This window comes from Schistocerca serialis, chromosome 3 (assembly GCF_023864345.2).
Source record: "Schistocerca serialis cubense isolate TAMUIC-IGC-003099 chromosome 3, iqSchSeri2.2, whole genome shotgun sequence".
Classification (NCBI taxonomy): domain Eukaryota; kingdom Metazoa; phylum Arthropoda; class Insecta; order Orthoptera; family Acrididae; genus Schistocerca; species Schistocerca serialis.
The window spans coordinates 423,190,919-423,213,455 of NC_064640.1; the positions used below are offsets into that span (position 1 = coordinate 423,190,919).

At 43.5% G+C, this 22,537-nt stretch overlaps 1 protein-coding gene across 1 annotated transcript in view; it reads right to left on the minus strand.

Moving 5' to 3' along the window:
* Positions 1-264: 264 nt before the first annotated feature.
* LOC126470302 (conserved oligomeric Golgi complex subunit 2) overlaps positions 265-22,537 on the minus strand; it is an 82,041-nt gene continuing 59,768 nt past the window's right edge. The window contains exons 11-12 of the mRNA XM_050098073.1: positions 19,858-20,038; positions 265-483 (exon numbers count right to left, since the gene is read on the minus strand). Of these exons, the coding sequence (XP_049954030.1) occupies positions 391-483; positions 19,858-20,038 (274 nt within the window). The 3' untranslated portion in view covers positions 265-390. The remainder of the gene's footprint in view (positions 484-19,857; positions 20,039-22,537) is intronic.

The window sequence follows — 22,537 nt, forward strand, 5'->3', positions numbered from 1 at the left end:
CATTTACATATCACTCCATTTGTCAGTATTATTGGACAAACATGTTTTCCAAGAGCTGGTGGAAGAGGATGTGTATGGCAAACCAATTCATGTTCTAAAGTGGAATAATTAGGTCTGTCATAGATATTGTCAACTAAGTGGCATATACGTGGGATTATAGATATTTCATTGTGTAACAACTGATTAAGATATCTCGTTAGATCTCATGACTATCAAAAATAGTAAATATTGTGTGCGTGATGCAGAAAAATTTTAATTACAATATATTTCTCAATTTTCTTTATTAAAGCCATAACTTCAATCTTTGAAACCTTACTTTTACATCTTTCTTAATATAAGTTACATTTCATCTGACACATGTATTTTCTGTTCTATTCACTGGACTGATGGTCATTTTTCAGATTTAAGTGTAGCCTCTTCAACGAGGTTAATAAGTTCTTCCAGTTTTTCAACTTCTGATCTGTTTAGGCCCTTATTTTCAACCTGAAAAACAAACAATTGCATAATATGGCAAATATAATAACAACTTACTTTGTGTGTGACAGAGAGGGAGGGGGGAGGGGGAGAGGGAGGGGGAGCTGCTGTAAGTTACTTAATATCACAAAAATATGATGGACAAGTTCACCAAAAATCTTATGAAGAGACCAGTAGAGATTAATATGAGATCTTTAAAAAATCATATGATGATTACTACCAAGCACTACTTTGTATCTGAATGGCATTTCTTTCAAAAACTTTCTTTATACACTAATGTCTAAAAGTTAAGCATAATCACAAAAACACGTAAATAAAAAGAGAAAAGGTGAGTAATCACCCAATGTCACCATAAATATTTACCTACAATCCCTGCTTTGTACAGGAAAGGAGTATTCCCTGCTGTGAACAGTGGTGTAACTGAAAGGTAAACACAAACAATGTGCGTCTCAGTCTTACTTGTCAATTCATAGTGATCGGAGTGTAATCTCTTGCTGAAGCTGACAACATAATCCAACAAAGACGCCATTTGGAACCTGTTATGCAGGGCAGAATACTGGGCCACCTGGAAGCAGGCCAGAGACAGACCGAAATCTCACTATCCTTGTATGTGCCAGTGTCATTTTGAGGTTTTGACGATGGTTTCAAGACATGGGAGATGTTTGTCCTCCACAGCAGGATTGATATCAGGCCATAAGTGTCTGATAAAATCAGAGTACACCTGCAAGACAATTGGCTGCATGGTTGCAAAGCTTGCACCTGCCTCAGGAAATGATGTTTGCTGACAAACTATGTATCAGAGGTTCAGAACAGCAGGACACGTGCATTCCACTCACTACAGCACAGAGACAGGCCCATGTATTGTGGAGTCAGCAACATCAAAATGGACCATGAATGATGAGAGGAATGTGCTCTTTACAGTCAATCCAATTTCAGGTTACAAAACAATTTTCATTGCATATTATGCTGGAGAGAGCCAATGCAACCCCAGGAGCATTGTAGGAAGAGACTGGTTTGATGGTGATGGCATTATGCTATAGGGTGACATTATGATGAATGACCATATGGAGATGCACATCTTCGTTGGTGGTCAAAGGACTACTTTAAACACTCAGCTACAGAGATGAGGTGCTACTACCATACACTCACCACTTCAAAGGTGCAACTGGTCCACACTTTCTCTTTACATACGATAATGCTCGTCCGCATCAAGTTGCTCTGGTGAATGAATTTAAGATAACAATATCCATTGCACGGAGTGGACAGCAAAGGCCTGAATCATATAAAACATGCCTGGGACGCATTAGGGAGATGAACAGCATCCTGTCAGCCTCCACCAAGGACAACCCCAGACCTCCACATTGCTCTTCTGAGGAATGGGTCGATCGCCAAGAGAGTCCTTGAAACATCTTACCGTCACAGTGCAGCATGTATGGTTATTAGGGGTAACCATATCACATATTAACAGTTTATTCTTCTTATTTCCTAGTTGTTTTATTTTCTTACAAACGTTCATCTTAGCTATCAGATTTTTTTAACAGTCTGTTTTGGGCACTGTTGTATGTCAAATGTCTTGTGATTAAACTGTAGCTTGTCCAGTAACCCTTCTGCCATACTGATAAGGCAGTATGTCCTCTTTTCAAGATTATGCTTAACTTTCAGACATCCCTTTTTCTGCTGACCATCACCCCTACCACCAGAAAAGGTCATGATTGCAAAATTGTCAAGGCAGAGTTTGACAACCTGGTCACTGCCAGTGTGCTGCACACTTTGAAGAGCCCGTAGGCATCCACTCTCCACCTTGTCAAGAACAGATGGTGCCCATGGGGCAATTACCAGGTGCTAAACTCCAGCACCATTCCTGCCTGGTATCGTGTGCCACTCCTACGCAGCTACAACAATTTGCTGGCAGATGCTACAATCTTCAACAAGTTTGACTGCACCAAGGCTTTTCCCAGATCCCTGTCTCACATAAGGACAACCAGAACACTGCCACTATCACACCCTTTGGCTTGCATGAGAATGCCTTTATGACCTTTGCTCTCTGTAAAGCTGCCCAAATGCGGAAGTGTTTCCTGGATGGCACCTTGCAAGGCTTGAACTAATGCTTCGCCTATTTGGATGACATCCTTGATTTCTGCACAATGCCCAAGGAAATGGAAAGCACCTCTGCATAATCTTTGAGAACCTCCAGGAAACCGGCATCCCTGTCAACACAGCTAAGTGCATTTTTGGTGTCAGCAAGGTGGTACTCCTGAGCCAGACCACCTCCGCCACCAGCTCTCACCCACTGTCCAACAAAGTGCAAGACATCCTCAGTTTCCCACGCCCTGAGAATTTGAAGGACCTCTGCTGCTTTCTCGGCTTGTTAAACTTTGTCCACCGACACCTATGGGCTGTCACTACTGTGCAGGAGCCGATTGGTCCTGATTTCAAAACAAAGGGGAACAAGTCAGTGCCATGGATGCCCCAAATGGAAAACAGCTTTGCTGCTGTCACGTATGACTTGGCAAATGCTACTCTGCTCATCTAGCCCCACCCCACCATCCCACTTTCCATCATGGTTGATACCAGCCAGATGGTCACTGGTGCTATCCTGCAGGAGCATGTCAGTGACACCTGACAGCCACTCGCTTTTTTCTCCTGCAAGCCCTTTGCCACACTATGCCACTGGAGTGTGTACGACAAGAGCTCCTTGTCATCTACAAGGCAATCAAATACTTTTGGCCATCAGTGAAGGTCTTTCACTTCACAGTCTTCATCGACCACAAGCCTATAATGTTTGCCCTCTCGAAAGACACTGACCACTGCTCCCCATGTAAGTTTCGGCGAGTTGTTAATCTCTGAGTTTATCACCAACGTAAGTCATGTTGCCATGATTGGCAACGTCATCACTGACTGTTTCAGCTGCACCTGCACCATCACTTCATCCCTTGACTATCAGGTACTCAATACTACCCAGGAGCACAACTCAAAACTCGTCTGCCCTTGGTTAGGTGTCACTTTCAGCCACTGCCTCAATGTATGTTGACCCCTGGCTCAGACAGCAGTATCTGGCGTAGCATATCCATTGGCTCGCCATGCCTGTTCCTATCTGCTGCCTTCTGCAAGGCAGCATTCAACTAGTTAAACAACCTCAAAAACCCCAGTGTGCACATTTCCACCACTCTGGTGATACAGCATTTTGTGTGGCCAGGTGTTCAAAGGGGCTACAAGACCTGGGCCCACACCTACCTTGCCTGCCAGTGGGCAATGTCAGTCACCACATACACATCCCTGTCGCGATTTTCCCAGATGCTGGGCATCACTTTGCCCATATTCACATGAAAATCAGCAGCCATCTATCTTCCTCTGATAGCAGACACTACGTTCTCACCATTGCCAACCACACTAGCAGGTAGACTGCACTGGTACTTCTCGGCATTTACGTCGCTCATGAGACCAACGTGGAGACATCAACCACTGACCTGGTCACAGCTAGCCAGCTGCTGTTCCGGGTTATTTCCTGGAGCCCACCAACCTGCCTGCAGGTGATGTCATGTCCGAGTTCATCCACAGCTTACAGGACTGCATGGCTCACTTGCGAGACACCCTCCCCCCTCAATGCCATGCAACCTAGACTTGCTCACCCAAGTAATACTGTGCATAAATGCTCACCAGCCCCCACTGGGTCCTGAAGTGGGACCCCAAGATGTTCCTTCATCTCCACGGCACACGTACCAGCACCACAATTGATAGGCTCAAGCCCAACTATATGCTCCCTGACCTCACACCATTCAACCTGACCCCATTCAACCTGACACCTGTGTGTGTGTGTGTGTGTGTGTGTGTGTGTGTGTGTGTGTGTGTGTGTGTGTGTGTGTGTTATGGGTGCTCAATGGCAAGGTATTCAGTGTCTTTACACTCATTAAAACAAACGAATGTGAATAAAATTTCTAAAATTGTTCCTCATTCATGCAATCGAACTGACCACACAATCACTCTATCCCACATGCACTAAAACAATGGAAATGAGTAAAAGTAGCTATACATGAAATTAAAACATAAGTATAATGACAAACGAGCTAAAAGAAAGGCATAGGCAAACGTCACTGGCTGTCCAATTTCAAAAAAAATTTGGGTGAGCCAGTCACCCTGTTAACACATTTAAATCATTTTCTTAAAATCTTAGGGAAAATGTTGGAGTGATCTGTATACCACAAGCACCACGCATTGGAGGGCTCTCTAGCCAGAGCAAGAACCCAGGCACCATAGGGCTGTGGCCTATGTGAAAACATGTAAGGAGGACCTCACCCTGTCATCATGGCTGGAAGCAGGAACACCAAGGCAGCTCTGTGGACTTTACTGGATGGAGCTTATTGTCTGTCACTTACAGCAACTCGTCCTCCCACCAACGCAAGACTCCGGAGCTCAACAGCAAGCCTATAGCATGCAAAGGGATGGAACACTGAAATAACTGAGGATCACAACATGCCTCCTTGGCTGCTAAGATCTGTCCTTTTGTTCCCCGCAGTATGCTGGTACCCAGCACAAAGACACCTTCTTCCTGAGTTGTCATAGTTGGGAGGAGGGCACCCTGGATGTTGTGGGCGACTTTACCTGCTGGGTACAAATGTTGCAGAGAGTGAAGGGCACTCAGAGAATCGGAACAGATCAGAAATGTAGCACTGGAAGAATGTCTCATCTGCTCCAGTGCTCCCAATATTGCATATAATTGTGTGTCAAAGACAGTAAAGTACTGAAGCAGCAGGACCTTGATGACATGATCCAGGAACACAACACAGCAACCAGCCAAGGCCTACTGCTTAAACCCACCCGTAAAGGCAGCTACATAGTTGTGGAGGTCATATAAAATGTCAGAACATATTGCATTAAAAACATAAGCAGGAGTGCAGTCTCTCACCTAATCTCTCACTGCACCAAATCTAAAATTACTCTAGGCCTCTGCAGTACCCAGGGCAGCAGACAGTTAAAACTCTGGATTTGGGGTTGCACTTGCTCTAAACGGAATGACTCCAGCTTATGATGCATGCGGATTCCAACTGGCATTGTGGCTCATGGACGGTTGGAGGAAAGGTGTTCCAGAGGCGGACAAGCAACAGTATAGTACGTGGGTGAAAACTGAGCTGTGAGGAACTTACATGGCTGACGCACCATGAGGAGCTGCCACAAGGTGGTGAGTGGCAGTTCCTCACCCTCAGCACAGAGACTTGCTATGGAACTGATCCTACAAGCACCCATGGCCAGCTGAATCCCCTCATATGAACAGCGCCAATGATCTTAAAATAAGCAGACCTCGCCGATCCTTACACCATGCACCCATAGTCTGGTCATGAACACATGAAAGTCCTATAAACCTGGAGAAGATGTGCACTGTCCACTCCCCAAGACCTGTGCCCATGGCATTTTATGATGTTCAGTGCCTTGAGAGTTCTCGCAGGTATGTCAACCACGACAATTTGGAGTAAAAAATGAGGCCCAGAAACCACACTCAGTTTCTAAAATGTAGGATGGTAAATGTGATTTGAGACTTTCTCGGCGTATTCCATTCGTGAAATCTTCTCGGGTGATCAGTACAGCTTGGAATCCCGCAATAACTAAAATTAGAAGAGAACGCTCTGGCACGAAGACGGTAGCGGCCACAGACGTATTAGGAACCGGCAGGGACTCGACGCCCGGTCCGCGCCGCGAACCCTCCACCGCTGGCGCGGCGGCCGATTCCGCAGGTACCTGATTGGTCGGCGCCCGGAATCAGTCACTGGTCCAGGAGCCTTTATAGGACCGCGCAACACAGCATCTCGACACTTCGCTTGAAGATGATGGGTACGAAACCCTTCGAAACGTTGCGAGAAGACGACGCCTTTACTCGGCTGATCACCCGAGAAGATTTCACGAATGTAGGATGGTGTCCCTCTTATGCAAGTCAGGTAAATTAAAAATATGACGTGAACAATTAAAATGCGCATGCGTGTGTGCCCCCCCCTCCCCTCCCCCCCCCCCCCCCCCCCCCACACACACACACACACACACACACACTCTGATGGCTCACTGTTGCAACACTGGAGGAGGAACAGTAAAACCGTCCACAAATAAGTAGCACTGTACAGGACATCTTACCATAAACTTGACACAGTTTATGGCTATGGCAAGGAAGGTGACATTTAAAACACTGCCTTGAGGGACACCATTTTCCTGTTCCGAATCACTGGACAGCAAGTCACCAACTCAGGTTGCTGAGACAGAAAGGACCATAGGAAGATGGGGACACGGCTACAAAAGCCCCATTGATGCAGTTGCACGAGAATACTGTGCCTCCAAGTAGTGTCATATGCATAACAGATATCAAAGAATACAAAGAATATGTCAACATATTGACATTTACATAGGAAGGACTGCTGAATAGCCACCTCTAGTAGTGTCAGGTTGTCGACAGCAGACCAAAACCTCCAGCATCCACACTGAGAGTGGCTAAGGAGTTGCCTAATCTCTAACCACCAGATGAGATGACGATTAACCATTCGCTCCAGGGCCTTTCCCACACAGCTCGTTAAGGCAATACTTTTGTAACTACTTGGAGATACTGGTTTGAGGAGAGGTATCCAAATTCCCTCCCTCCATGAGTTGGGAATGTTACCTGTCTGCCACATATGATTAAAAATTTGAGGAGGACTTCCTTTGATGCCACTGGCAAATGTTGAATCATGCAGTAGTGGATTTGGTTGTGCCTAGGTGCAGTGTCACAAGTCTCAGACAGTGCTGATTCCAGTTCCCAAATGGAGAAAGGGAAGTTGAAGGACTCAGAATTACTGGATCTGAAGTCCAACTTGCCCCTCTCTTCAGCCACACTGTTTTGACGAAATGCCTGATCCTGGCTTGCATTAGCAGTAGTTTTTGCAAAATGCTTGGCCAGCACCTGAGTGATGTCTCCAGGTGTTGTCTGGAGACATCCCTGTCCCAGCACTGCTGCTATTGGTAAGCGAATATGTTTACCAGAAATCCTCCCAATGGCTTCCAATACTTTAGTAGAACAAGTAAAATGGTTGATAAATTATAGGAATGCTTGCCATGACCACTTCTTGCTCTCCTTAATAATGTGAAAGGCTCTGAGGTTGTCTGCGTCAGTCGGCACTTAAACTGTCCGAGAGCTACATGCCCGTCCTGGATTGCAGAACAGCACTCATCTGTCCACCAAGGAACAGTTTGCCTGCTATGATGACATGAACACTTTGGGATGGATAGGTCAGCAGCACATGTGTGATGTGGTCCACCCATTCCTGGAAACTGTTGCAGTGTTCAAGCACAGCCAGCGGGCTGAACAGCACCCAGTTAACCTTGCTGATCATCCATTTTGATGGCTTCTGTTCAATTAACCCTCTGTCCATTAGGTGGATCCACAGTCAGACATGGTCAATGGAATGAAAGTCTTCAGTTGTTTCCCACTGTGCTGAGTCTGCACGCGCTGGGGAGCAGAATGAGAGGTTGATGGCTGAGGGTGACCCAGTAGCAGCCAAGAAATGAGTGGGACTGCTTGTGTTGAGGATGCACAGCTCACAAGGTCCTTCAGACTTGGCCCCTGGGGCTAGTATAGTTTGAGCCCCGTAATACAGTGTGGGTACTGAAATTACCCAGTAGGAGAAACAGATGGGGGAGAGGGGAAGCGTTCAATAAGGCCCACAAGAGCTTCAGAGTCTATTGCATCCTGGAGAGGTAAAGACAGGGAACAGATAGCGACCTTCTGATCCACATGAACTACAACAGCTACTGTTTGTAGGTCAGTAACCAAGGAGACAGCACAGGAATGGTGTGTTTTATTGACAAACATAGGAAGACCCCTCTTGGTTCCATCCCCAGTAATATCCTTTTGGTGGAGAGCATAGCCCCGTAGCACAGAGGCATCAGTGACTCTTGAAATACGTTTCCTGTAAACACAAGCACAGGGACAATGCCTGTGCCACGAGTTTCAGCTCCTTCACATGAGTCCCGAACCCATTCATCTTCCACTGTAGTATGGTGGGGAGCCCACAACAGATGGAGGTTCAGCCTTTGGGCAAGATGGTTGCTCCAGGCAGACTTCACAGTCCATTGGCTCTGAAGCAGAATCAGCAGAGCATCAAGTCAAATGACACCGACATCTGATTTATTGTCTGTTCTTCTCTGTTGTAGGAGCTACCCATTTGCTTTTGTTAGACTGGAAGGGTTTTGGAGGAGGTATCGCAGCAGTGGTGGAGGCAATGCGATATTTTTTACTGGGCTCTGCCTTTGGAGGTACTGCAATGTATGCAGTGGTGGCAACTATCGCTTTAGCTGATGTTCTCTGAGGGGCTATGGGCTCTGAAAGAACTGCAGCTTGATACGTGCACTGAAAAACACAGGTACTAGTGCTGACACTAGCAACCTCCATTTGTGTAGAAGCACTGGCTGTCAAAACAGGCTTTTCAAGGGCAAAGCAAAAGATGTAGTGAATGGGGGAGGCTGCATGACCTAATAGATCTTCTTGGTATCTCCATATGGGATGCATTACCATGTCTTAATCTCCTGCAGCTTCCATTCTTCATGGAAGACACTGCAAATGCTACTCCAGACAAGACAGGATGATTCCCAGAGCAAGTTACACATTTTGGAGGGGAGGAGAATCCAACTTCATCATGGGTTATCTTGCCACTTTTGTCACAAGTGGTTTCACCCTTACATCCTACAGTGGTGTGCCCAAGGTGCTGCCACTGAAAACAGCACACTGGTTTGGGGACATATAGCTGTATGCTTAGATGAACAAAAACTGCCTTGATATGCTCTGGGAGTTATATGCTACTGAATGTAAGGATGAAGGAATCAGATTTTATGAGATCCCCATTCACCCTTTTCAATATATTTTGCACATCAGTGACCCCCTTCTAAACCCAATCATCCTTCAATTCCTCCTTGGGAATGTCGAACAGATCTCTACAGGTCACAACACCTTTGCTACAGTTCAAGCTATTGTGGAGCTCCATTTCTATGGCATATTCCCCAAGGGACTTGCTTTCCAGTGATTGGTGACTTGTTGGGAACTTGCAGTTGCAACCAACAGCATGCAATTACACAATCACTTCACTGATTTCAGAGTACCTGTGACACCCTCTAAACCTTTATGAATATAAAAATGTGAAACCTTCCCAAAGCTGCTCTCTTTTCACTTCACAATCAAAAACACATTCTGACCAGCAGTGTGCATTCTGTTATTATGTACTAAGGAACTCTGTATAATATCTGAGTCAGGAGGATTGGTTACACAAGCCCTCTTGTTACATTGGGTGTTGGTACTTATTAGTGGTCCACCCTTTCCGCATGGAGGAGGAAGAGAAAATTTTGAAGGATACATCTTGGTCTCGCTATCATGTAGGGAAATAAAAGTCCACCTAGACAGAGCCCCATGTGCCTAGGTAAGCCTTAAACAAATGAGGCTCTGTAGTTTCCCCAGAGGTTGCCTACTAATGGCTGTTACACCTCAACAGCCAAGCATCTCATCGATGTGCAGCACACCTTGAGGCTGAGGGTTTTTTTATAGAAATTTTTACAATCCTCACAATCCGGACAGTCAAGCCAAGACCTTTCCTGAGACACACCCACACTGTAGAATGGTTGCTGAAGCATGCCCATAGCTTACGGTGACAGGGGACCGGTGGTACTTACCAGTCCCCAGCTCAGGAACCCTGGGGTTGTCAAGATGTGGATACTAACTGAATTTCAAGCTCACACCCATCACAGCTGGTACATTCATGTGATAACTGTGTTCCATTTCTCTGGTTCTTGCCCTGGCCATTTCTCCCATGAGAGACATTTGAGTCTGCACATTGTGTTGGTGAAAATTGTGTTCACGCAGGTGAATACTCAGCAATGAAGAAGTGACACTCGGTTTTGTGTTCTATAATTACTGGAACAGTTGTAGAGCATTTACTTTTTGGGCGGGTCACCACTACAGAACCTATTCTCGTGCGCTGTTGTATTTAGTGTTACCATATCAGCAAATGACTAATCTGTTATATTTTGAGACCATTCAGTCGTCCATGTTGTAATTTAGTTATTTGAATAAACCTGTTGTCTTTCTTAAACCCCTGAGAACATTATTCATTGTGCAGTACACAACATGCCTGTCCTCTTGTCCTCAACTTCAGTTAAATTTTTGTGATTATTTTATTAAGTTGGGTAGAGATACTTTCCAACAAGATTTAAACTGCTGTGTTTGATTCCAATACAAATTTCACGTACAGTGGAAGAGGTACAGAAACTGAAATTGGAAGGGCCAGTCAGGCACCAGGATGAGAATGTCCCACCTATTGTGACACAACAGATATATGTATAATGAATTTTACCTCCTGAAGATAGGTATTGTACAGCATTTCTGTTCCATAATTTCTTAGTTTTCTCAATCAAATTTTCCTTTTGTTTTTATCATTTTGTTAAAAACAATATTATTTTGTTAAAAACACACACACACACACACACACACAAAATTATTTATTATTTTTACTTTTTGTGTAATTGAAGCAAGTGTACCTATGACTGCCATTGCAATAAATATACACTGACTAACAAAAAGGGGAAGCGTCCACAAGACGTGATCAGATGTAAATGTAACTTCATATAAATTCACACCAATGGCAGGTATGTGAATGATCAGAGTTGGAATTCTCTGTGACACACAGAATGGCCACCAGAGTGCACTCGTGTTGTTCATGTTTTAGTGTTGTTACCAGGCCTCATAAGATATATGAAGGGTGTGAACAGCGTCAGATGTTGAGTGATCACTGTGAAGGACACAGATACGCTACATAATTGTGTGAGACAGTATTGTCAGCACCCGCCAGAGTTTAAAGGGGTCCTGATTGTGGGTCTCCATTTGGCCAGCTGGCTGAATCATACAATATCCAGATTTGTGGTGCATTCGGATGAGACAGTGGTCCAATGTTGGAATGCACAAGAATGTGAAGGCAGGCATATTAATTGTCACTTTTCCAGCCAACCATATCTGACCACTACAAGGGGGATCACCATATTGTGCACTACGAAAAGCGTAGCCCCTTCACATCTATGCCTGCCACTAGAGAACAAGTAATGGACTCCCAATTTGAGAACACGTAACGGACTGCCTGCAATGTTTCGTGTCATCCCAAATCATCAGAGGCTAGCAGCAGCCAGACTATGGAATTACCATTCCATTGGTAGGCTGCCATTAACACCACAACACAAAAGGCTATATTTAGTGTTGTTGTGGTCAGAAAGCATGGACTGCTGATGAATGGTGTCACATTGTAGTCTGCACTAGCCAGGATGACCACTGTCAATGAGTACGGCAGTGACCTTGGGAGAGGTCCCATTCTTCCAGCACCCGACTGCAAATTGTTGCTCATGTCGGCACCAATGACTCCTGCCGTCTGGGTTCAGAGGTCATCCTCAGTTCGTACAGGCGGTTGGCGGAATTGGTGAAGGCGCAAAGCCTCGCTCGCAGGGTGAAATCAGAGCTAACTATTTGTAGTATCGTTCCCAGAACCGATCGCGGTCCTCTGGTTTGGAGCCGAGTGGAAGGCTTAAACCAGAGGCTCAGACGATTCTGCGGAGATCTGGGGTGCAAATTTCTCGACCTCCGCTATCGGGTGGAGAAATGTAGGGTCCTCCTGAATAGGTCAGGCGTGCACTACATGCCGGAAGCGGCTACAAGGGTAGCGGAGTACGTGTGGAGTGCACATGGGGGTTTTTTAGGTTAGAGAATCCCCTCCCTAGGCCCGACAAGACGCCTCCTGAGATGCAGCAAGGTAGGAGTAGGCAAAATGCAACAGGGAATAACAATATTAATGTGCTAATAGTAAACTGCAGGAGCGTCTACAGAAAGGTCCCAGAACTGCTCTCATTAATAAACGGTCACAACGCTCATATAGTACTAGGGACAGAAAGTTGGCTGAAACCAGATGTAAATAGTAATGAAATCCTAACCTCAGATTGGAATGTATACCGCAGAGACAGGCTGGACAGTGAAGGGGGAGGCGTGTTTATAGCGATAAGAAGTGCAATAGTATTGAAGGAAATTGACGGAGATCCGAAATGTGAAATGATTTGGGTGAAGGTCAAGGTTAAAGCAGGCTCAGACACGGTAATTAAATGTCTCTATAGGCCCCCTGGCTCAGCAGCTGTTATGGCTGAGCACCTGAAGGATAATTTGGAAAATATTTCGAGTAGATTTTCCCACCATGTTATAGTTCTGGGTGGAGATTTTAATTTGCCGCATATAGAGTGGGAGACTCAAACGTTCATAACGGGTGGCAGGGACAAAGAATCCTGTGAAATTTTTTTAAGTGCTTTATCTGAAAACTACCTTGAGCAGTTAAACAGAGAACCGACTCGTGGCGATAACATATTAGACCTTCTGGTGACAAACAGACCCGAACTATTGGAAAAAGTTAACGCAGAACAGGGAATCAGCGATCATAAAGCGGTTACGGCATCGATGATTTCAGCCATAAATAGGAATATTAAAAAGGGTAGGAAGATTTTTCTGTTTAGAAAAAGTGACAAAAAGCAGATTTCAGAGTACCTGTTGGCTCAACACAAAAGTTTTGTCTCAAGTACAGATAGTGTTGAGGATCAGTGGACAAAGTTCAAAACCGTCGTACATAATGCGTTAGATGAGTATGTGCAAAGCAAGATCATAAGAGATGGAAAAGAGCCACCGTGGTACAACAACCGAGTTAGAAAACTGCTGCGGAAGCAAAGGGAACTTCACAGCAAACATAAACATAGCCAAAGCCTTGCAGACAAACAAAAATTACGTGAAGCGAAATGTAGTGTGAGGAGGGCTATGCGAGAGGCGTTCAATGAATTCGAAAGTAAAGTTCTATGTACTGACTTGGCAGAAAGTCCTAAGAAATTTTGGTCTTATGTCAAAGCGGTAGGTGGATCAAAACAAAATGTCCAGACACTCTGTGACCAAAATGGTACTGAAACAGAGGATGACAGATTAAAGGCCGAAATACTAAATGTCTTTTTCCAAAGTTGTTTCACAGAGGAAGATTGCACTGTAGTTCCTTCTCTAGATTGTCGCACAGATGAAAAAATTGTAGATATCGAAATAGACGACAGAGGGATAGAGAAACAATTAAAATCGCTCAAAAGAGGAAAGGCCTCTGGACCTGATGGGATACCAGTTCAATTTTACACAGAGTACGCGAAGGAACTTGCCCCCCTTCTTGCAGCGGTGTACCGTAGGTCTCTAGAAGAGCGTAGCGTTCCAAAGGATTGGAAAAGGGCACAGGTCATCCCCGTTTTCAAGAAGGGACGTAGAGCAGATGTGCAGAACTATAGACCTATATCTCTAATGTCGATCAGTTGTAGAATTTTGGAACACGTATTGTGTTCGAGTATAATGACTTTTCTGGAGACTAGAGATCTACTCTGCAGGAATCAGCATGGGTTTAGAAAAAGACGGTCATGTGAAACCCAGCTCGCGCTATTCGTCCACGAGACTCAGAGGGCCATAGACATGGGTTCACAGGTAGATGCCGTGTTTCTTGACTTCCGCAAGGCGTTTGATACAGTTCCCCACAGTCATTTAATGAACAAAGTAAGAGCATATGGACTATCAGACCAATTGTGTGATTGGATTGAGGAGTTCCTAGATAACAGGACGCAGCATGTCATTCTCAATGGAGAGAAGTCTTCCAAAGTAAAAGTGATTTCAGGTGTGCCGCAGGGGAGTGTCATAGGACCGTTGCTATTCACAATATACATAAATGACCTTGTGGATGACATCGGAAGTTCACTGAGGCTTTTTGCAGATGATGCTGTGGTGTATCGAGAGGTTGTAACAATGGAAAATTGTACTGAAATGCAGGGGGATCTGCAACGAATTGACGCATGGTGCAGGGAATGGCAATTGAATCTCGATATAGGCAAGTGTAATGTGCTGCGAATACACAGAAAGATAGATCCTTTATCATTTAGCTACAAAATAGCAGGTCAGCAACTGGAAGCAGTTAATACCATAAATTATCTGGGAGTACGCATTAGGAGTGATTTAAAATGGAATGATCATATAATGTTGATCGTCGGTAAAGCAGACGCCAGACTGAGATTCATTGGAAGAATCCTAAGGAAATGCAATCCGAAAACAAAGGAAGTAGGTTACAGTACGCTTGTTCACCCACTGCTTGAATATTGCTCAGCAGTGTGGGATCCATACCAGATAGGGTTGATAGAAGATATAGAGAAGATCCAACGGAGAGCAGCGTGCTTCGTTACAGGATCATTTAGTAATCGCGAAAGCGTTACGGAGATGATAGATAAACTCCAGTGGAAGACTCTGCAGGAGAGACACTCAGTAGCTCGGTACGGGCTTTTGTCAAAGTTTCGAGAACATACCTTCACCAAAGAGTCAAGCAGTATATTGCTCCCTCCTACGTATATCTCGCGAAGAGACCATGAGGATAAAATCAGAGAGATTAGAGCCCACACAGAGGCATACCGACAATCCTTCTTTCCACGAACAATACGAGACTGGAATAGAAGGGAGAACCGATAGAGGTACTCAAGGTACCCTCCGCCACACACCGTCAGGTGGCTTGCGGAGTATGGATGTAGATGTAGATGTAGATTTTTAAGAGTCACAGTGGTGTTACTCCTGGTGTCACAGTGTGGGTGGCCATTGGGTATGACTTCAGACTGCTGATGGTGTGATCGTGGGAACTCTAACAACACGCATTACATCACAGGCGTCCTACATCCTCATGTGTCAACCATTATGTGACAGTATTGTTGTGCCATTTTTCAACAGGAGAATGCTCGTCACCACATGGACTGTCTGCACGATGTTGAGGTACACTTTTGGCTAGCACAATCCCAGCACCTGTCATCAAAAGAACACATGATGGACCAGCTTGGATGTCACCTCCATTCCAGTGACAGTATTCAGTTACAACAGTTGGCTAGCTTGCCTCAGGAGAGGATACAATGGCTTTATGACAACCTTCTCAACTGAATCAGTGCATGCACCTAGGCCAGAGGGGATGCAACATCATGTTGACATGTGGACTCATACTGCCAAGTTCTTAGTAAATTTGACTCAGTTTTGTAATCACTGAAATAATATCACATACCCTCTCAACCTGTGAAGCTTCATTTTGTCGTCTTCTCCCCTTTTGGGTGCTTCACTGTTTTTGTCAGATAGTGTACATTTCATTATGCTCTTTCTGTACCACTGTCACAAGGCCAAATCGACAATGAACATCTTAATTTTGTTTCTACCTGATAATATTCAGAATGATTACTTAAAATAAAACTGAAAAAGCAGAACAAGTGGCCCACACACAAACCTTGAACAACAAGACTATAGACCAAGAGTATCAAAACATCAAACATTGTTCAGTATCTTATAGAGTGGAGTATGAATTTTTACACCCATACAATTGTCATAATAATTGTTGAACTTGTCCTTAGGCCCTACAGAATCCTATATTTTTTGCTAGATATTATTACATGCAAAGCCAAGGATTACAATCTTATTAAAAACTCAGATACCTGAAGACCTACTCTGTGACCAGATAGTCTTGGTCGGAGAAGCTATCTTTGAATTTAAAAATGGATTACAAATATTTATTGCAGTCAAGACTGCTTCTAATCCATTTTTAAAGTATTTAGGCAGACCCCTATTTTTCTCCATGAGAAATGTTCTCAAAAATTACTTTCTTTGAATGTCATAGTTGTACTCCGTTTGTGAGAATATGACTATGGAATGCTTAACTTCTGCCGTATATGGAACTCTGACAAGATCCAAGCCAGGAGTATGTAATCATCTCAGAAAAAGGCTGTGGTGCTGCAGATTGCTGTTTTCACTGGAAGGACAAAAGAGCTGAAGACTGTGCGTCATCCACGGTGGTGTGACAGGTATTTGCTGGCATGCAACATGCAGGTCCAATGTTGTAATCTAGCCTCATGCCAGAATGTGTAAATCTGGAAGTCCCCCCCCCCCCCCCCCCCACACACACACACACAAAAAAAAGAAGAGAATATTGTATATAAATATGGTAATGGAGTGTTCTAGCAGAACACAAGTACTTCAGGAACGAATGTATCATCTTACTAAATAAAAGAAGTGTTGAGTTGTCAATAGGCACATAAAAGAGATTGAAAAATTGGGTCATGTATGTGGTAAAAGCTTGTAGGGGGACTGAACAGAGATCAGGAGGTGGAAGGATCAAACTTCCTTGGCAGTAACATCATCAGCAATTTCATTTCTCTGGATGACTACATTTCCTAGGACTCAACAGAAAATTATTTCCTTTTCTTACCCCTATAAGAGAAGGATCATATCTTGTACCATTCTATCTGATGAACAGCCTAAGTTTTATTGGGAGTGATGCAGCATAGCTCTGTTTATCTGCTTTTGCCACAATTCTGAATCATACAATAACATATCAACTTGTGTCATCAGAAAAAGACTCCTATTATCTTCTCAGTACGCTATGCCACACTATTCCGTAATACTTAGTGCATGGCCTGTGAACTTGAGCTATGTCAACAGTCTTTTTTTTTTTTTTTTTTTTTTTTTTGTGGGTACCGTTTAGCCACACCACGGCCGCAGCGCTGCGGTCGATGTTCTGCGCATGCGCACTGGGTACCTACATCTGTTGTCTACGCACTGACGCCATTACAGTCTGATTCTTCCTTATTTACGTTGTGTACTGAGTGTTTAAGATGCCTCCAATAATCGTGAGTCCCACCGACTGTGAAGTACGGGCTGTTTTAAGATTTCTTAGTGCTAAAGGCCTAAAAGCGATCGATATTCATCGTGAGGTCTGTGCAGTTTATGGAGAAACATTATGAGTGATGGAATGGTAAGAAAGTGGGTGAGAGCATTTAAAGATGGCCGCACAAATGTGCATGAACAACGGAGTGGGCGTCCTTCGGTCGTTTGTTGCAGGAAGTGCACAATAAGGTGAGAGAAAACAAACGCTTTACGATTTCCTCCTTGCAGGATGACTTTCCTAATGTTTCTCGTAGTGTTTTGTATGGCATTGTGACCAAGCACTTGAATTACCGACAATTGTGCACACATTGGGTACCGAAAACGCTGACAGATGTTCACAAAACCAAACATTTAGACAGTGCATTGACTTTCCTTGAGCAGTACCACAATGACGGTGATGATTTCTTAAGCCAAATTGTTACGATCGATGAAACATAGGTGGCCTACATCACACCAGAATCAAAGCAACAATCCACGGAATCACAGAATTCAGATTCACCCAGTAAAGTGAAGTTTAAGCAAACAATTTCTGCCCGGAAAATCATGTGCACAGTTTTTTGGGACAGAAAAGGAGTATTGCTTGTGGAATTTCTGTCTCGTAATGAGACAATGAATGCAGCAGCTTACTGTAAGACATTGCACAATCTGCGCCGTTTGATTCAGAACAAAAGACGTGGTAAGTTGACCAAGGGCATCGTTTTGCTGCAAGACAATGCCCGTCCGCATGTGGCGAATCAGACCAAAGATCTCATCACATCTTTTCAATGGGAAACTCTAGATCATCCTCCGTACAGCCCCGATCTTGCGCCCAGTGACTATCATCTGTTCCTGCACTTGAAGAAAAACGTAGGCGGTCAGCATCTTCAAGATGATAACAAAGTCAAAACAATGGTGATGCAGTGGTTAACAAGTCAGGTGGCAGACTTCTATGAGGAGGGTATTCAAAAACTGATACAACGTTATGACAAGTGCCTCAATATTGATGGAAATTATGTAGAAAAGTAGATTAAGGTACAGGCTTTCATGCAAAAATAATTTTTTACCTGGTTATTAGTAAATAATGAAAAATACCAGTTATTCAGAACTAAAATACTTGTATTGGTTTTGACTGGTCAGTTTTTCCTGTCCCTAGTTTGGGTTTGGCAACTGCCTGGAGAATGTTGCCTGCCATCACGTGTAGTGTAAACAGTGATGTACACAGGAAGTGACGTTTCGGTATGGGGATATTTTTTACGATTATGATGTAGTCCCCTTACTGTGCTTAAGAAAATGATAAACATGGAAGGATATGAACACAATAGAGGAGGAACAGTTTGGAGAATACGATTGTTTGTATCAGCAAAACAATGCAGTCTACTGGAAAGCAACATCTGTGAAGCAGTGGTTTGTAAACAATAACACTCCCAAAATGGACTAACATACCCAGAATCTTGACCTTAGCCCAATGGAACACCTTTGGGATGAGTCAAAATGTTGACTTCATCTCAGACCCAAGAGTCCAACACACTACTTGCCCTGGGTTTTGGCTTTTGAGGAATAATGGGCTCAACAGACATTCAGATACCTCACTGAAAGTGTCCCCAGAAGAGTTCTAGCTGTCATAAATGTGAAGTGTGGATATCCAATATTAGTGTCCACTAATAGGTGTTCATGTACTTTTGCTCATATAGTGTATCTTTTATGGGGGTTGAAGATTGTCTTGAGCCTAGGAAACTTCTGCCACATGTTTACCATGTCTGACTATTCTTTTAGAGCTGTGAATTTATCTTACAAGTCCCTCAATGATATGTTCATAAAGAACCTTCAGTTAACTCTGTCTATGAACTTCTGCAAAAGATGTTTTGTTGTCTGCAAGAAGCAAGCAAAATTGTCATTTTATTATTTTTCTATGAAAAATGTAAATTTCTTTGGTAACATATGCAAAATTCCATTGAAGCAGCTGTGACACTGCAACTGCACTTACACTGACTTTCTGGACAATATGTAAAATTTTATTCAAATATTTATTAAAGCATATAACTGGTATTTGTCAACTTGTTATAGTACCTCTTCCCTTACTGTTTCTACCATTAAATAATACCTGACAACTCTAAAAATTCAGCAGTTTATTGTAGTAGCACTCTAACAGTTGAAATCTTGAGTGGAGGGATAGCAGGATTATCTATAATGTTATTTCTCCTCAGACTATCCATCTCTGCACACAATGCTTCCTTGGAAAAGAAGGCACACTCAGATGTATCAAAAGTAAGCTGTTTACATTTGCTGAATGTAAAGAAATCTGATTCGTCTTCAAAATGTCATTTCCACAATGCATTGTAATTTACCAGTCACGGTCTATACATAATGCTACACCGGGCTTATCATCATGCTTTCTCGATTAGTCAGCTTCCAGCAGTTTCAACAAGCATCTCCTCCCTAAGCCGTAAGCATAGTTACCAAGCACCATGTTTGTTCTGTCACATTGTCAATTTCATCAGAAATTCCTTGATTCTCAATGCATTAAGCAGAATTAATGGCAAGCATGGTTTTGCACTTTAACAGTTTGAAATGACCTTCATTTTGCTGTTTAATAAAGTTATGATGTCACATCATTGTACTCCTTTGATAATTACCTCTTCACAGAAAGTCCTTACATCAAGGGCAAGCTGTAGTCTGATTTTATCATCATCACCAATTCCTCTTCCCTCAACAAGATTTGCTGATGTAGATCTATCTCTAATTTTCTTCAGCCGACGAAGGCTTTCTTCAGTTTTCTGCACGGATGTTAACACATCACTGACAGCTATAAAATATCTGAAACATAACAGTGTAAAAGAGATGAAATATGGCAACTTCCTAAGAAAACAACAAAAAAATGAATAAATTTAAAAAATTACAGATCAAAGTCCATTCACTGGCTATGTATTTTATCATCTCTACTAATTATAGTCATGAATGTTTTATGTCCTTGGGTCTGGCATGAGAAAGAACAGTAAATAATACAAATTATAAAAGAAATGGACATCTTATATTAAAATTAAGTTATTCCTTGAGTAGGTTTTTCATTGATGAAAGATTATAAGTTTGTGCTAGAGCAGAATTTCTAGACTGACATATGATCTCGAAGGTCAAGAACTGCCTTATCTAAGCATACATTATCTGATCAAAAGTATCTTGGCACCTATTAGTGTACATTAATATAGGATATTTCCACACCCCACCTTTATGATGGCTAGAACTCTGCTGGGGACACTTTCTGATGTCTGAATGCCTGTGGAAGAATGGCAGCCCATTCTTCCTCAAGGGCTGAAACCAGAGACGATAGTGATGTTGGAAGGTGGGGTCTGCAGTGAAGTCAATGTTCAAACTCATCCCAAAGGTGTTCCATTGGGCTCAGATCGGGACTCTCAGCAGGCCAGTACATTTTGAGTGTTATTGTTACAAGTCACTGCCTCAGAGATGCTACTTTATGTCAGGGTGCACTCTCACGCTCATACAATCAATCATTGTATCCGAACTATTCCTCTACTGTATGGGGTTACAGCCTGCCATGAAATGTGTTCATATCCTTCCGCATTTATTGTTCTCTCAAACACAATGAGAAGACCACACCTTAACCACAAAGAACATTCCTATACTGTAACACCATCTCCTCTGTACCTCACTGTTAGCGCTACTTGTGACGGCATGTAATGTTCTCCAGGCGTTTGCCAAACACCACCCTTTCCATCAGATAACCTGAGGGTCAAGTTCGAGTCATCAATCCAAATCACTTGTCTCCAGTAATCCACTGTCCAGTGGCATCGCTCGACATACCTACTCAAGTGTCACTTAACACTGACTACAGAAATGTGTGCTTTTGAGAAGTTGCTTGAACATTGTACTCCATTCGATTTAAGTCTCTAAACACGATCACTGGGTTAACTGGACTGGTGGTAGAATTTTGGATTTCACAAGTGATTCTTCCCACTGATTTCTTGTGATTTTTTTAGAATCAGCCCCGCAATACTCAATGGTCCTTTCCATCAGTACATGAGGTCACCCTGGTCTGGAATTAGCTGTGTTGTCCCTTTGTGCTTCCACTTCACAATCACAATCGCATCACCAACAGTTGACTTAGGCAGCTTTACTAGAGTTGAAATGTCCCTGATGACTCTGTTACTCAGGTGGCATCCAATTACTGGTCTAAGTTCAAAGTCACTGAGCTCTTCTGATCAACCCATTCTGCTGTTACTGCTTCTCTATTGTCAAGCTTCCTTTTATACTGATAGATCCACCATATGTGACATCCACTGGTCAACTTTGCACTACATAGGACTGTCTGGATACTTCTGATCAGATAGTGTACCTCAGGACTTTACTTTCACAAAACTACAATTTTATTCTTCTGACAAACGCAGATGCTTCTTCTGGAATCAAGAATTACAGATTTCTCAAAGAGAAAAGGTTAGCATATGCCTGGATTGGATTATGAAACTTTCAAACAGTTAGCGGAAAGAGTAAAGGTAGGCACTCACTGTATAGTTGAGGTATTGTGCGGCTGACAGGAACATAAACGAGATAACAAGAATAAATCATACAATACTTTCGAATAATGTCCTTCCTGAAAGTTGTCTCTGATTGATTGATTGATTGACTGACAGACAGACAGACAGACAGACAGACTGACTGACATGCATGCATGCATGCACAAGTGCATGCGCACCCCCTCCCCCCCCCCCCCCCACACACACACACCCCGACACAGAAAGAGAGAGAGAGAGAGAGAGAGAGAGAGAGAGAGAGAGAGAGAAATTGTACCCTAATCAGCCACATTGTTCTGGTTCTGCAGCTCAACTAGGGTGAGGGGTTGTTTTTGGCAGAGAGGAGTGACAGGAACTAGGAGAAGGGGTGGGAAAGAGAGATGTGGCGGAAGGGAGACTGATGACTGGGAGGGAGAGGCAGCAAAAGATTTTGGTACTGTTGATCCTGCCCTCTGGCACGGGCAGGGGAAGTTGAATATGGAAAATTAGACTGAGGAGAGACCAGTATGGGTGTGGATTAATGGAGTGAGGTAGGAACTCATAAGAGACAGGAGTGGAAGTGGATGTGGGATAGGGGCTGGCAAAGATTGAGGTCGAGGGATTTGTGGGATCAAAGGATGTGTTGTTAGAACACTTCCCATCTATATAATTCACAGATGATTGTAATTTGGAGAGGGGGTGGGGTCTAATGGCACAGGTTGTGAATTAGTCAATGAAGATGAGCATGGTGAGCTCAGTAGTATGTTATGCTATGCCACTGGGTGGTCAAATTTGTTTTGGCCTCAATTGG